Here is a 13,556-nt window from a genome sequence, read left to right as displayed (position 1 = left end):
ATTCCTGCTAGATCTTTTGACAATTTCCAGGTAAATACCAAAACTATATAAATACTGATATTTGCTTCCCAAGCAAAATAACGGTGATATTCGCTATCCTAGTTTGTCAACTTCACTGGAATCATGTCAAAAAAGATCAGTCAAAGCATCAAGGAGACAGAGTTTGCCCTTTCAGCACTCATGGAAATACCTTTGCAGTACAAAGCAACATTACAGCTTGGAATACTGGGGTAAGCAGAAGCAAGAGCAAGTGTAGTTACACATATTTCTTATTTACCATTCCTAGTTGGCTTGATTGTCTCATTTGTTATTTGTGTTTTTACTAACTAGGCGTCGACTTGCAAAGTCTCCAGAGCGAGTTCCACTTCCTCCTCCTTTTGCAAGTTATAATACCACCTCAAGAGCAGCACCATCTTGGGAAAATAACTTCCGAAGTGTGCCTTCTAATCTTAGGGAGGAGGCAACTTTAGATTCAACAATCACACCGTCAGTTACACCCCCACCAGCTGCAGATGCTAGAGCATCAGAACTCCAAGTAAGACAAATACTGCCCTGCTATATCGTAGGATCTTTATAAATTGATCCAGACTAGAAAAAGACGAGAATCTCATGGGCAGGCACACACAATATAGTAAAATAGTGTATGTAGTAATTTTTGGAACAATGTTACAGCATAGTGACTTGAATAGTAAAAAGTTGTTCCAAAATTGCTACTTTTTGTGCACAATTTTACTATACTACATATAGTTTTTCTAGCGGTGTAGGATAACTATTCTACACTCGAGCTTAGCATAGCACTATTATGTGCGCGTGCATGCACGTGTGCGCGCGCGCGCATGCTGAGCAATTAGCCAACTACCAAAAATAAGGGGATCCGAAATTCGTAGGAGACATATAGTTTGGTTTTTCATGTGACTTGTTTGGCACCGTCAAATAAAATACTACCATATTTTTCATGGTGAACGGTAGTGGTATAATGATATCAGTATATGAATATGAAAAGGAAGTATATATGGAAGTGGTTTCCTTCTTTAGGATGATTAAGCAATTATTGATACTGCTAGCCACTATCCAAACAAGTATATACTTGTTAGCAATTGAAAGGTACTACCTCTGTAACTAAATACTCCCTCCGTCCCATAATATAAGAGTGTCTTTGACACGGCGCTAGTGTCAAAGACACTCTTATATTATGGGACAGAGGGAGTATAAGACATATTTAGTTACAGAGGTTACTTGAACTGCAAAAAGTCTTATATTTAGTTACAGAGGTAGTATATACCACTCCCTCCGTAAACTAATATAAGAGCGTTTAGAATACTAAAGTAGTGGTCTAAACGCTCTTATATTAGTTTACAGAGGGAGTACTTGTCACTGTACTGCTTAATTACAACCCAAAAGAGTATATATTGTTTGCCAATAAAATAGGTATATACTACCGCATGCTAAATTAAGGGGTATGTACTGTTTAAATCGAAAACAAATATATACTGCTTGGCAATTAAAGGAAGATATACTCTTTTCTTTCAAAGCAGTATATAGCTTATTTTTCACGATGGAGTAAATAACTTTTTTTCTACCCAATGGAGTATGTCAAGCTAAAGTACGCATATATGTCCATAAAGAACAGGAGTATATACGTTTAGTTGATGGAGATGACTCGTGATCTAGGCTACTGGCTGAGGGGATCAATTAGCCAAGAAACTACTAAACCAACCCTTGAGATGTTATCAGCCTTTCAAAGGCAAGCTGACATGGCCACCACTAAGGTCTATTGCTGCAAGAAATTGAAAAATCCAGCAAAAACAAGGTAACAAGCAATCTTAAAAAAAGATAAGTCCACTTCACAACCCTCAACTTACCAAATAGTTTAACTTGCGGCCCTTGACTCCAAAACCGGTTAGAACACACTCCTAACTTCCAATACTGTTTACTTTACTCCCTTGAGACGATTGGGACATGGTTTTGTGTGGCGTGGCACATTCAAATTGACCCCTCAAAGCTGAGGTGGCATCCGAGTTAGCAAAAATTATAAAACAAAATTGCTTGTCCCATTTGTCATAGCACATCTTCTTCCTCATCTTTCTCTTTCCTTTCTCTGTTCCTATATCCCGAGCCCAAGCGAGCAGTTGCGGTGTGCTCCCGGCCGTACCCGCCCACCAGTGTGTTCCTGTGCTCATGAAGATCTAGCACGTCTGCTAGCATCTGCATAATAACGATCCTAGGTCATCACTTCCACACAACATACACTTTGCAACGTGCACGCCATGTAGGTGGAATGCTCGGTATCATAACATAATTCCATACAAATCCGTAGCCATGCGTAGGCGAGGAAAAACGAAAAAAGTCCCATAACGATTAGGTCCGCGATCAGCCAGCTGCAACATTGACCATATCCGCACCAACCATCTAATGACAGCACACGGACGATGAGGTTCTTCAACATCAACTCCTTCGGGAAGGAAGCGACGCTCAAATGTCGCCATCACCGGATCCAACCACCTAGGCCAGAATCTAGGTTTTCAGCCTGAATAATCAGACCGAGCATATCCAAGTAATGCCTTCAACAAGGTAACAACGTAGAAAAAACATCGCTATTGCCAGGTATAACCAGCTCGGGTCAGACCTAGGCTTTCACCCCGGAGCTCGAGTAGCACCACCATCGAAGTCACTCATGTGTCGTCGCCACCGCTTTTTCGTGATTCCAACAACTACATGTGATGTGCGATCGCCACTGCTGCACAACCATCCCTCTGTGTCAAGCAGTCGTCCATAGTTTGCATCTCACCGCCGAAGTCCACCACCAGATATGGAGAGATGAACCCTCCTTTCGGTGACCACCGCTGTTGTGAAGCCGCAGGAGGTCGCTCCACCATAGTTTGTAGCCACCACCACTTGGCCGACCGGTTCTAGATCACCACCATCAAGATGTCCAGATTTGAATCAGGGCAACCATGCTGGTTTGACCAAGGACGACGCCAAGCTGTGGTTGAAGGGAAAATCCCAACTCATCACCACCATCTATATGTGTGCACAAGTCTCTCAATTCATCATCATACACCGCAATGGTTGAAGGGAAAACCCCATGCTCAACCATCTTGTCACCGTCGCCACGGGTGAAGGCTGAAGATGTCACATCATCACTCGCCTTCATGACTGAAGGGAACATCCCATGCTCGGTCATCTCACTATCGCCTCTAAAGATGGGAGCATCATTCTTGCTTGTCACCATGTCACTCGCCTCCAAATCTTGGTCCTTGAGAGGCTCCGTAGTCGTAGTCGTCACCGCGCCGTTTTCAAAAAGAGTCATGGTAGACTCGGCATCGTCAATGCCACGAGGAGGGATGGCGGTGAAGTCAAACTTTGGAGCGTAGTCTTGGAGCTCGTCGGGCTTGGACATCTTTGTAGTACTACCCTCATGCTCGTCGCCTTGGATTTCGGTTGTCGCGAAGTGTGCATGGGGTCGAGAAGCCTTGGCCTTCTTAAGTTCTTGTTCCGCATTGAGAGCACCAACGTAGAGGTCATCAAGAGACTCGTTTTTATTGAAGAAGATAGTCTTAGCGATGTCGTTGTTCAATCCCGTGGTAAAGTGGCACTTCATCCAAATGGGGTTGTCTGCACCGGCTTGTCGTAATGCTTTCTTCATCTCCATGAAGTACCCGTCGAGGGACTTGGAACCTTGTTTGGCGTTCTCCAATTGGCATCGAAGATTTTCCGTGTAGGTGGAAGGCACAAACTCTTGCCGCATAGCCGTCTTCGTTTTGGGCCAACTCATGTGGAAGTTCTTCGAAAGTGTGTGAAGCCAACATGCTGACGCGTGGTCGTGGAAGTTTCTTGTGGCGCACTTCACTTGATCTTCGGAGGGGGACTTGATGTAGTTTGAGGTTCATAGAAAGGAATCTCATGGTCGGTGTCGAGGTTGTAGTAGCTCGTGGAAGTGGGACCTAAGCTTAGGGAGCTTCTCTTGTTCATATTCTTGAGGTACTTGTCAGCGAAGATGCCGCACATCCAAAGGCGAAGATGCCAAGGGAGGTGGTGAAGTCCTCGAGCTTTCAAACTTCATGAACTTGTCAATGATGGTGTCGATGCCGATGTGACCTTGCCGGAGATGGTAGCTCGTGAGCATGTCACTTGAGTGTCTTCTTGAAGATGACCTCTTGCCGATGTTGATGAGGACATTGAGCTCCTCCAGTTGAGCGTCTATCTTGGCGTCGACGTAGCTCTTGTTGACATCAAACTCGTCGTCGTGGATGTAGACCGAAGGAGATGTGTCGTCCCTATACATCATGGCACTAGTGCAAGTAGTAAGTGCTAAAAGGGAAAGAACAATATCAAGCTACGTTCTCGGCTCTATGGATGACAAGGATAGAAGATATTTCAATGTGTACTAATAGAGCAAATATGGTGTTGATAAGTGTTCCCGGACGCACCCACAACTCACATCAAGGCTATATGTGGAGCTCGGTAAGGGATTAGTGGCACAAAATATCAAGCAAATTGAAGTTCAAGATATTGTAAATGTTGAAATCAATCCAAAGGACTCAAAATGGAAAGCAAGTGATCACTGAAGTAGAGGAGGGCAACAAAGAACATGTGCGGTGGGATAATGGGGCTTGTGCAACTATAGAGATGAGCAATACAAAATTGCCTAACAAAGACTAAGCTCATGTTGCACAAACACAAGGAGAGACACCAGCTTGATAGCACATTTGGGCACGATTCACCACTGCCCAATCCTATATATGCAACCAAAACGTTTTCCTATTCCATGTACCCTTTTCACAAGTTTATCTTTTCATGCCCCACTTTTGCTTATAAGTTTTGATCTTTTCCTTGCTTAGAAGCTTTTTTTTCTCTTTGCCACTATTCTTATTGAGCCTCAACTAAATATGCATGGGAGTAAGCTTTCACACTATATGATATACCAAATGATGTAACAATATGATATCGTATCACTATGGTGCTCAAGTTTTCGTGTAGCATGACAATACTTGGATAGCTAGTCTCAATAGTTATGAAGGTGATCGCAAAGATGGTGGGGCTATCAAAGTGTAGTGGCAAGGAAAGGTTTGTGACGAAATGGATACCTTCGCCAAACTTAACTTTTCACTTAGTTGGAGGTAACCGGCCTTGCTTTCGGTAGGTGGTCTCAAAGGATGGATGATCATCGCCGCTTGCGAAAGCTTATGGTTGATGTAGTCGATGGAACGGTACACGGTGTTGTTGTTGAAGCAACCATCCCTAAGTTGCCGGAACAACTTGGAGACTTCAACGACCACAAATGCAATGGGGACGAAAAAGGGTCAAAATTGCAGAAGTTATGGTGGTTTTGGTAGAGGGCCTAGGCGAAGATGCCAAAATTTGAAAAATTTGATGGACTCAAATGGTGTGGGAACTAATTTTGGTGGATGTCAATAACTACAAAACGAGCTAAAGAACATCAAAATCGGAGTCCAGATGAATTAGTTAGGGCCAAAACAAATGGCAACCAAAGTTGGTTTTCCAGGTATCGGATGTCCGGTCATCCGAGAAGCACCGGATGTCCGACTGATGGGACGCGATTTCTATACGGGCAACGGATTTCCGATGGGGATACCGGTTGTCCGGTGGCGGATGTCCATCACGGGATTTGGGCTCCGGATCGCGATTTTGGGGATTTGGGGGGCAAAATTGGTGGGGAAAAAAGACAAATTGGGCCTAGAGAACGCCAAGGGAGGTAGATCCATTTGCCAAACACTAGATCCATAGAAAGAAATCAACAAAAACTCGGTAGAACATCAAATCACAAGAAAAAATTGGGGCTATTTTTGTTGGATTTTTTTTGAAATTGGGCAAGAGCACAATAAACTAAGGGTAGAGAGGGGCAAGGCTCCAAATTTGTGGCAACCTTGCTTTGATACCAAGATGATGTAGGGTAGAGACCCTATGTGGCTCAATCTTCATAAATTGGAGCTGGATTTGAGAAAACCCATGAAGAACACAAGGGAAATCACACAAATCAACACACATAGATGCAAATGAAGATACACATAGATAGACCTATGTTTCAAATCATCCAAGGAGTGAGATGGAATAAGATAGTTTTTCCCCAAGTCCTAGGACAAGGAGGGCTTGATGCTCTTATGAAGCCTTTCTTCTCCAAATGTGGAGGCCTTGATAATCCACTAGGGATTCTTCTCCAAAGGAGGCCTTGTGTTTCAATGGAGTCTCTCTCTCAAGAGGAATTGCATAAGGGAAGATACATGAGGTAAGCTCTATGATTTGGTTTCTATTCTTAAGGGGAGGTCTATTTATAGTATAAGCCACGGAAGGGTAGGTGGGAGAGAGATATAAGGCCAAGTTGCCTGTCTTGCACACATGCAGGTACCGGATGTCCGGTGGCTCGCGAGGCACCGGATGTTAGGTACGCATCGGAAATTCGTTGATTTCCTCTTGGGTGGCACTGGATTTCCGGTGGTACCGGATGTCCGGTTGGTCGGGAAGCACCAGATGTCTGGTACGCCATTGGATGTCCGGCCGCTGGAGCACTGACTTAATCTTGGCTGCTCCTAGACGGTCCTTTTCATCAGGTTGTACCCCCGCAACTCCATCTTCCGTCTTCGCCTCCACGCTTCCTTCGCGGATGGTGTAGTTGTTCCTTTGTGCTTGCACTCCTCGTCATCCGTGAAGCTCCGATCAAATCTATACGTGCACGATAGATTATTAAGTAGTATACCATCCAAGAAGGAATCAAGTGAACACGTATAAAGGAGATGATTCATCTTTATATGTATGAATTAGATGTCGCACGTGTCACTTGGCAAAAGTGCTCTTAACATGGTGATGTTCTTAGGATGCTCCGCATCAAGTGTCCTACTAGGACCCGACTCCATACTCTGTCTACCCATGGTATGACTCCAAGTTTAAGTGTAACCTACCTTGTACACAATATTCGATACAACTCCAATAAGCACTTGGTACTTTGTTGCTTTCCTATGCAAGCAAGTTTTCCCTGGCCCATTGTGGTTAGGTAGTGTAGAAAAGCAAGCAATATTCTTAGTTTTGAATGGCGAGCATAGCACGGTAATTTTTTCTTCTCAATATCCAAGCATGCTATTTTTCATTAGTGAAGATTCTACTCCAACATCTGTATATTCTGTTTTACAGTAAAATGTTTTCATTGAAATCGAACAAATATATGTATATTCAGATCTACTTTTCGATATCTGCAGTTCTGCCCAGTTTGCCTTGCCAAACCCCGGGACATGGCATTTGGTTGTGGTCATCAGGTGAGACTTCATAACACTGGTAGGCCTAGACTGTTTAGCTAGACCGCATTTTCCCAGCCCTAAGTTTTTCTTTGCATGCAGACTTGTTCAGGGTGTGGACCGCAGGTCGCGGATTGCCCCATCTGTCGAAGGCCAATTGATACAAGAGTAAAACTATACTAACAGCCTCACATGCCTAACTAGATTTGACTGAAGTACGCTGGAGTGTTGGAAGTAGAATTCATGGAAAAGAAAAAGAACTCCGTTTGTACTGTAGCTTGCACCATAAAGAAAATGAATAACAGTTGTGTACTGCTCTGTGTTATATCTCATCAGTTCAGTACCTAGAATGGGCACTACTGCAAAACTCGTAACCGGTGGCAGGCGAAAAATAGCTACTAGTGATGGGGAAGCGGTGATTTGGTGCCTGAGCGCAGCTGCACCTGAAATCACGCCCGTCCATCGCTGGCTCGGGATGCGAACAATTCCAACCGGCGCGTCCTTCGCGAGCTGCAGTAATTTGGGTGTATTCATAGTTTTAGGTGTACGCGTGAATACTGTATGAAATAGTGGCACATGCGTGGGGCCACGGAGGCTATAAGAAAAGTTAGAATGTAATAAAATGATGAAACTTTGACCCCACCCTATGCATCTGATGTATTCCCCGACCGTATGTCACGAAAATCATTCCATCAGTGGCGCATTTAATTGCAACGACACGTCGCACTGTGGATGCGGATCAGCTGGTCGCTGGATGGCTCACCAATGTTATCAATGTTTCTGTGCCCGGCTGGGCCATGCATGCCATCCGTCCGAGAAACGTCTATGACACCAGACTCCATAAATATCTCTCCACCCACGCCACCTTTTCACCACGCCAACCGGTTAATCAGGGATATACTTTCTTTGTTTATAAGGCTGGTTGTAATGGAGAGTATCATATAATAGTATCATGCATATGATATTAGTATATGATACTACTTCACTAATGCATAGTATTATATATTAATATAATGTAGTACTTTATTTATTGTCACGCATGATACAAAGTAGCATAGCATTTATTATAATACGATATTATAATATGATACTTCATCATCTCTTTCTTCATTTAATGTTATGACACCTTATCAAAATTGTCTAGTTGGCATGTATGATATTAGTTATGATACTACTATTATGACCAGCCTAAGGGCATCTACAACACGGCCGCTTAGCCGAGGCGCCAGGATTGATTTCCTGGCTATTTTGCCTGGTTCCCGCCCGTGACCAGGATTTGGCCTTGCATCGATGCTAGGTTTGCCGCCGGGCGCTCCAGCTCTTTCGCGTTTAATTTGTTAATCACCAGGCGTCTACAGATCTCTATTAGCGTTGGACACACACGCTCTTACATAGATGCTATGTTTAAAATCCCATTTTCCCATCTGCTCAAGCGCCTAAACAAGCATCGCCCATTGGAGATGCCCTAAATATAAGTTTTTTAGACATTTTAAATGGAGTACAACGTATAGATATATGTAGACATATTTAGAGTGTAGATTCACTCATTTTGCTTCGTATGTAGTCACTTGTTAAAATTTCTAAAAAGACTTATATTTGGGAACGGAGGGAGTATACGCATGCGTCATGACTAATATATTCGTTCATTCCAGCTTATCATCAAATCATCATGTATCTCAGTTCTCAGACCCTATTTCGATTAATGTTTCCGTACCATTAAATAGGGAAACCCGGACGCAACCCTTCTTGTGCAACTTGTGTAAGCTTTCACTCAAGTTTGTAGGATCTATGATAAACATATTTTCCACATTTATGTTCCAACTTAGGTTTCGTTTATTTGTGAATATACGGGTTGCCGACACATGAAATGGTCACCAAATCATTCATATTAGCACTGCATCCGAATCGCTGATGCCTAGAAGACGAACTCCTTCCTTTTTTGTCAAAGGAACTTTTGATGTATAGACACGCAAAAACCTCACACATCAACTATCACCAAGTTCAATTTGAAGTTCACTTATCATCCACCAAGCCACCTCCCAATTCTACCTCCCAGGGCACAGGAACTTAATTGCATCTGCGAGCACATGTACTAGGAACTATACATGATTGCTATCACAAATTGGTACCGACACATGGTTTATCTGGACGGCACATGATCACAGTCATTTAGCACACGCATGCGAACAATACATCAAATTAAGTACTTCCCCCGTTCGAAAAAACTCTTCCCAAGCTTGTTCCTCAAATATAGATAGTGCAAACTTAATCCTTACAAGGTACAACATAACATTACTCTGGCTGGGGATTTTGTGATGCAAAATGGCACGCCAACTCACTCGTGTCAAACTAGGGTTTATCACAAGCACAACCAAAAGATCTTGCCTGACTGCACTCACTCTCAGAGTACCACCGCCTTCACTTCAGTCAATGATTATGTCGTGTAAGAGCTCCGGAATATCCCCATTGTTTCCCTTCATGGTCACTATTTCGTAGGCAAACTTCTTGCGCAAGTGCTCGATCTGAGCCTGCAATCAGTGATACAATCGCAAAACGCTTAGCTGCTTTCGTCTGTGAATAATATCAGGATGTTGTAGTCAGCAATTGTGTATCAGGTTCCAAACCTGGGTTAGTGTTGATTGTAGGTAGAGTCTGATGAACTCGACGAAGTAGTGCAAGATATACACTCCACTGTCTTCCATGCGATTAAACATGACATTAACTAGACTTGTAGGAAGTCAACCTTCAAAGCAAAACCAGTATGTGCATGACAAATGAGTGGGTACACACCTGCTGCATTGCCCATGTTGAGCCACCAACGGATACACAAACGACAATCCACGGGTCTCAACCAAGCCAGCACCGAACATGTCGTTGAATAAGGTGCAGAACCTATGTTGGAACTTCTTGGCTAAAGCCTCATGTTTGATTTTCATCTCACACGCCGGATCGGTCTCAGTCATTTCATGGACTATCATAATTTTCTTCTCCGTATCCAGAATGTACAATGGCCAACAATCCATGAAATTCACCAGGAACATGAACTGAAAGTTCATTTTTTGAATAACATACATACAAAATCAGACGGACAGAAATATGGAAAAAGTAGCGATAGTGTTTTGGTAGCCAACACTTTTACCTTCTTCACCCAATCAATTCTACATCCCATCACATCAGGGTGCATCATAGTGCTAATGTAATCCCAGTTAGTTTCACCAGCATCCCTGCAAAGCTCTTCCTGCAATGGAAATGTAAGAAAAATTAGCTTCATATGATCCACCGGGTGCACAGAAACACAATTATAATTAAGCTGTGCACTTGCAACAAAACGTGGATCAAAAATCCCCCTAAACCTATCAAGCCACCCGCAGTAGATTATCTTCTCCTTCTGACTAAGCATGTGATGGATGCACCTCCACAAATTCAATGTCAACTCCCCACCGAGAGTGAGCTCATCCTTCAGGTCCTGACCAGATGCCACCGCCAATATGGGATGGAAGTGCTTAAACCATTTCCCGTGAGGTAGTAGTTAAGTCTTTTTCCATAAATATCAGGAAAAAAAGAAAAAATCCATGGGTGGCAGTAGTGCTTACTTCTTGAGAACGTCCTCTCCACATTCCATCATGTTCACATTGAACTTGAAAATGTCATGATCAGACGACTGTATGTATAGCCCAATCGATGGAGGGTACTTGTCACCCCATCCACTCCTTGATGTATTATCTGCATCTGCACTTGCAGCTTCTGCACTGGAACCATGTGCTTTACCGTAGTTAATCACCGTGTTGCCATCTTCATCATCAACTACTATAGCTGTATCCAATATGCCAATTAACCGACACATAACCGTTTTTCTGTTCAGCTTCCATTTGTGCAGCTTCCTGGCTTTCGTTCTCTAGCTCATCCCAAATGATGCCATCCTCACCATCTCCCGTGCGTGTGGGGTTGATGCTCCCGTGTCCTTGACCTCCATGTGCTGCACCAGCTAAAGTAACAGAATAAGCCAATCTTTCAACCAGCAATCTTGGTATCATAGTGATAAACACAAACAGTACGTGGAAATTGACGTGTTGTAATCACTTACATCAGATGTATCCTTCCACTCCAAGTCTTGATAGGGAGACCCCTCACTTGCTCGAATATACCTGGACGACATCACACAATCTTAGTTATTGCATCTAAAACAAAACAAGCATGAACACATATCAATTGAGAACCTTTGAAGAGTTTTGGATTGTCTATGGCTTGGTCGACTACAGCAAGTGCTACTGCAGCTAAGCTGTCTACACGTTCTTTCCTTTCCTCATCTTCTGGTTCACTGGAACTTCCGCCTACACCATTTTTTGATGCACCTCCTCTCGCTGATATAATTCCATGAGTACATGCGTTTGAAAAACAGAGAAAAGAAAACATGCTTTCATAATTATATAGCTACTGCTTTTGTGCCATCTCTGGGAAATACTTTATACAATGGAACGAAAACTGCTTCAGGTTCTTGCTCACATTCAAGGTCTGATTTTTCTCAGTTTTAGTACAGTGATTTCAGAGGCATCCTTGTAGAGTAATGTCAGCGGTTCTGCTAGCTAAACGACTAACAAAGTAAACTACTTTTCTGAAGAAAAATGCATTCTGCATATAAGTTGCATATGTAGTTGAAGAAAAAGAAGTTGCCAATTGGGGAGGAATTTGCTTCACACCTTTTAGTCCAGCCAGGGGCCTCTGGATTGACTCTATCGATCGACTGAGCCAAACTCATTGGAGATGCATCATCGCGACGGCGCACACCTTCCCGCGCTCTACCTGTGCGATCTTCTTTGACCTTTTCAGTGACCAGGAACAACAAGACCGAGTACGTTGTCTGAAAGGAAAACGAGGGGAACCAGATCTAGCTGCTCAAGGTTGTCAGCGACCTCCTCTCTCAGCGGGAATATGAAAAAACCACGGCAATCACCGGCATAAAGGCCACCAGTTCATCAGGGTTCTCCTGCGTGTGATGCAACTTTGCCCAGGAAATCCCAAAAGCTTTTTCATAGATCTGCGCGGACTAACCTGCCGACGGCGTCTAGCAGGAACACCATACCAGATCCGTCCATCCCCTCATCGTCGACGCCAAAGAACGAGCGCCACCGCAAGGAACAGCCGCAACACGAGACACATGGGTGGTAGTGGTGTCTTTCCCCAAAGAGGGTGGCGGCGAGGGTTTCCAGGATGAACCAGGATGTGCGCACGTGTGGTACCCCGAACTCTAACAAATGGCTCAGATGTCGACTTCCGTCCTGGACCCATTATCTTATCTGGTCCCTAGCTCGGTAAAAATGTTAACGTCCTGGTCCACGACCTAGATGTTGCAAAAATTCTCGAGAAAAGTCAGAATGCGATAAAACATTGAAACTTTTTGCACAATAAGCTCTGATAAATTTTATACATTGTGGTAAGTTTTCATAATTTTTGGAGTTAAAGAAGTATTGATACTCTTGCATTCTTCACAGACTATATTGTTTTGGCAGATTGTCGTTATGTTTGCATTGTCTACATATGTTTGCTTGTTTAATGATTCTATTTGAGGATAGTAATATTAAATATGCAGAGGCATTTAGTATGCAATGTTAAACAATAATTTTAGTGATTCTCTATAGTAGAGAATGATAAGGTTTTGCATTGATTTATACTAACGTATCTCACGAGTTCTTGTTGAGTTTTGTGTGGATGAAGTTTTTAAGAATTAGGGAAACCGTGTTATGAGAAGGATGAATAGGACACAAGAGCTCAAGCTTGGGTATGCCCAAGGAACCCAAAGATAATATTTCAAGAAGTCTCAAGCATCTCAGCTTGGGGATGCCCCGGTAGGCATCCCACCTTTCTTCTTCAACAATTATCGGTTAGTATCGGTTGAGTCTAAGTTTTTGCTTCTTCACATGATGTGCGCTATTCTTGGAATGTCATTTTGTTTTGTTTTGCTTGCTGTTTTAATAAAATACTTAGATCTGAAACTTTTAAATAAGATAGAGTCCTCAAATAGCTACCCATTTACATAACTACTCGCTTGATCTTCATTTATATCTTTTTAGAGTAGCTTGTCATTTACTCTTGTGCTTCACTTATATCCTATGAGTAAATTGTTGAATGAATTGGATATCATGAAGTTGAAATGATATGTTCATATCATGCCTAGTGGTAGCTTCACACTGGGTTTAGAAAGAGAGATCTTTTGAAGCTTGACAATCGCAATATTGTTAATACAAGCAATTCATGACTGATTACTATAAAGAAGAGAACTTTCACATGCAAGTATATTATCTTGGACATCTT

At 42.9% G+C, this 13,556-nt stretch overlaps 2 protein-coding genes across 15 annotated transcripts; one reads left to right on the top strand and one right to left on the bottom strand.

Moving 5' to 3' along the window:
- Positions 1-6: 6 nt before the first annotated feature.
- On the top strand, positions 7-7,889 carry LOC125532038 (E3 ubiquitin-protein ligase RGLG2-like). The gene is made up of 5 exons (XM_048696215.1): positions 7-30; positions 103-230; positions 331-535; positions 7,212-7,268; positions 7,350-7,889. Exons 2-5 carry the CDS (start codon positions 124-126, stop codon positions 7,428-7,430), a joined length of 450 nt encoding a protein of 149 aa, XP_048552172.1. The 5' UTR covers positions 7-30; positions 103-123; the 3' UTR covers positions 7,431-7,889.
- Positions 7,890-9,415: 1,526 nt separating this feature from the next.
- On the bottom strand, positions 9,416-12,502 carry LOC125532036. 14 transcript variants are annotated; one of them, XR_007293693.1, is made up of 10 exons: positions 12,128-12,501; positions 11,945-12,066; positions 11,465-11,608; positions 11,332-11,392; positions 10,841-11,232; positions 10,601-10,713; positions 10,387-10,485; positions 10,038-10,291; positions 9,872-9,942; positions 9,416-9,775 (listed from the first exon to the last, which is right to left on the bottom strand). XR_007293693.1 is itself a non-coding variant. In XM_048696208.1 (9 exons), the coding sequence occupies exons 5-9, from the start codon at positions 10,862-10,864 to the stop codon at positions 9,671-9,673; spliced, it is 813 nt and encodes a 270-aa protein (XP_048552165.1). In that variant the 5' UTR covers positions 10,865-11,232; positions 11,332-11,392; positions 11,465-11,608; positions 11,945-12,066; positions 12,128-12,502; the 3' UTR covers positions 9,416-9,670. The 14 variants fall into 14 exon arrangements, 10 of the variants coding, with proteins under 10 accessions (XP_048552165.1, XP_048552161.1, XP_048552169.1 ...); XR_007293694.1 differs by having other exon boundaries at positions 10,661-10,713; XR_007293691.1 differs by having other exon boundaries at positions 10,601-10,749; positions 12,128-12,500.
- Positions 12,503-13,556: the final 1,054 nt, after the last annotated feature.

This window comes from Triticum urartu, unplaced genomic scaffold, assembly GCF_003073215.2.
Source record: "Triticum urartu cultivar G1812 unplaced genomic scaffold, Tu2.1 TuUngrouped_contig_8870, whole genome shotgun sequence".
Taxonomy (NCBI): Eukaryota; Viridiplantae; Streptophyta; class Magnoliopsida; order Poales; family Poaceae; genus Triticum; species Triticum urartu.
Note: the sequence above shows the minus strand (reverse complement) of the source record. Positions and strands in the feature narration are given on the sequence as shown.